Here is a 2,788-nt window from a genome sequence, read left to right on the forward strand (position 1 = left end):
GTCATAAAGCACTGAGAAAATGAGACTAAATAGGGGAGGTACATGTTTTTATAGATACCCCACCCCCCAGATTTAGAGTATCATTATTCTCAAAACAGTTATCAGCAGCAGAGTGCACTTTGGAGAATGGCTTCCCGCTACAGCAGTCCTTTTGCCAACAAAAAACTGATTTACCCTAGTGTGACTTTCCTTGCATAAGTATTACAGGAAATATCAGTTAAAAGTTGTGACATGTTACACTGGCTCCCTTGATGGCAGCATCCTTTTCAAAGTCAGACCAAAAACCAAAAAAAAATAGGTCCATGACATTATAAAACAAGCTAACTCATGTACATGATTACATCTCATTTCTCCAAGTGGTAACTATAAGTTAACGATAAAAAGGAAACAGGATGCACATGGGAACGAGGGTGAAGCCAGCAGTGCAAAAAGGCAGATGCCACAATGAATGCACTTACTGAAGCTGAGCGTGTAACTGGAGGCTCTGCAGTGTCTGCGACACTCAGCTGTGCTGCTGCCAGCACAACTGACAGCCCGAGTCTGAAAACTGAGCTCTAACAGCCTACATAGATTTGACCACCACCGTCAGCAAATGTAGGGAAGTTTATGGTTTGGGTGGTTTCTCTGAGTTTTTTTAATGGTATCAGTACAAATTATACATGGGATTGGATCTGTAATTTTTAACAAATATACAGTCTCTGTAATCCTCTCTCGTATGAAACTCCTGCTGAGGTCAGTAATAGCTCTGCATTCATGAGGACAGGCTCAGAGCTCAGCAGAGATATGTATGCTACATTCTGGGTGGAGATCAGCAGACCACGTACTGCATATGGCCGATAAGTTCAGAATTATAGGTACGAAAGCTTTTGTGTTGATGGCAACTAGCATACCTGAATTTAATTACTCAACATGAAAACAAGAAAAAATTTTCATAGGATCAAAAATTCTAGGATTAATAAATTTTAGCATCAAAACTGTTTTGAGACACTTGATACCCTTTTTTTCTCTTGATGGACACCTAAGAGTGTAAGCACTTACCTTGAACATAAACATAAATGGTTGTAGCTGCCTGGTTGTCCCTGTAAAGGCACTTGTAGTCCCCCGTGTCATTGCCGATGACTTTGCTCAGAGTAAGTGTCTTGCAGTAGGGGCCATCACTGCAGTCTGTCACCGAGATACGCTTCTCAGCACTGCTCTGCTTGCCTGGCCACGACCACTCCAGTGGTCTCTGACCGCTGGGAAAGCAAATGTTAGAGGAGCACACACTTGTGATATGTGCCAGCACTGATGCCCTGGTGGTGAACCCCAGCCCCTCTGTGGCTATGGAGAGGGGTGGGCTTCACCCCATCACACAGAAAGAGCGTCAAACCACGTAGACAAATTCACATACACACCCTATTGTTAACAGCTACAAGGAAGCTACTTGAGGTTTACATTCTGCTGAATCTAAGTGACAAAGCACCCAAAAGAGAGTGTTGAGATTATGGCTCACCAGCAGGATCCACAAGGACCCAGCTGATTCTTCCTCCTCCCAGCAACCCTACACTCCCCAGCTCTCTCTTGCTGCAACCCTCCCACATAATTTCTAAAACTTGTCAGGGGAAAGTGAGGCAGAAGGCACAAAGGGAGTGGGGAGAAAACAGGAGTAATGACAGGAGGAAGATCACATCTCACTACATAAATTACCAATCATCAGAATCATGCTAACAGATTTGATCTTACCTGCAAGTAATATTTAGTGTGTTGTTTGCCGTTATTGTGAGGACATCTTTTTGGATGCTAAGGGTTGGCTGATCCAGAGAAATAAATAAACCTGCGAAAACATGTATGAAACCCCTCAAATCAACCCACTAAACAAAGTAAATGCTACTCTATCAGAAAAGTATTATATACAGGGATATGCAGCATGTTTTAAATGGACACTTTCACATCACCTACTTAGCAGCGAAGGGTAAATAATGATTTTTCACGCATCCCAAAAAGTTCAAAAACTCTGTCATAACAGGAAGCAAAGGCAGATGGTCAGGAGCTAGCTGCAGAGCATTACAATTCAGCCAGCCAGGGTGGAGTTCCTGTTTTCTTGTGTTGCCAACTTCAAGGTCTAACAAGAGGATGTGGGACATTGAAACGAAGTGAACCTTCATTTGATGATCTCACTCCTTGGGGATTACCAACTTTTCTTATAATAAATAGAATATACTTCTTTGAGACTGCTGGTCAATGAATTATGTGAAGAAACTATTTAACAGTTCATCACAAATTTGAGATCCCATGAATTTATTTTATCCCTTGATTTTCTAAGGTTCTCTCTCTCCTCCTAAGCAGTTAGGCAAAACTCTATTACTACTGAACTCTTGGCACAACGGCTTGTATTGCACGCACCCGGAGCCACTGACGCTTGTGAGGGCTGTGATCTGGGTGGCAGTGCTTGCTCTGAGGCACAAGCCCAGCTTGTGCAACATTGGGGGGTACCACAGGGAGAGATTTTCAGTCCGCCCTAGCTGCTGCCATCACCTTCAGGAATCCCGCCTCACCGGGCCGAGCCGCAGCTCCGACCGTGACAGCTCGGCCGGCTTCCACGGGCAACAAGAAAGCGTGGCCAGACCGGGACATTCCCTATTTCGCCAGCATTTCCCCGTGCTTTAATCACTCGCATTCCGAGCAGGTCCTTCGCTGATGACAGGTTTCCCGCGTTTGGCTCCAGGGACATTTTGCTCTCGGAAACGACAGCTGATGCTGGAGCCAAGCGAGCAGGACACTATGCCAAGGCAGGGAGCCCTCTCCGACG

General features: G+C 44.9%; 1 protein-coding gene across 1 annotated transcript in view; it reads right to left on the reverse strand.

Moving 5' to 3' along the window:
* The window catches only part of KDR (kinase insert domain receptor), a 31,280-nt gene that overhangs the window by 27,577 nt on the left and 915 nt on the right, over positions 1 to 2,788 (reverse strand). The window contains exons 2-3 of the mRNA XM_008641532.2: positions 1,723 to 1,850; positions 1,039 to 1,235 (exon numbers count right to left, since the gene is read on the reverse strand). Coding sequence (XP_008639754.1) covers positions 1,039 to 1,235; positions 1,723 to 1,850 — 325 coding nt within the window. The remainder of the gene's footprint in view (positions 1 to 1,038; positions 1,236 to 1,722; positions 1,851 to 2,788) is intronic.

This window comes from Corvus brachyrhynchos, unplaced genomic scaffold (genome assembly GCF_000691975.1).
Source record: "Corvus brachyrhynchos isolate BGI_N302 unplaced genomic scaffold, ASM69197v1 scaffold17, whole genome shotgun sequence".
Taxonomy (NCBI): domain Eukaryota; kingdom Metazoa; phylum Chordata; class Aves; order Passeriformes; family Corvidae; genus Corvus; species Corvus brachyrhynchos.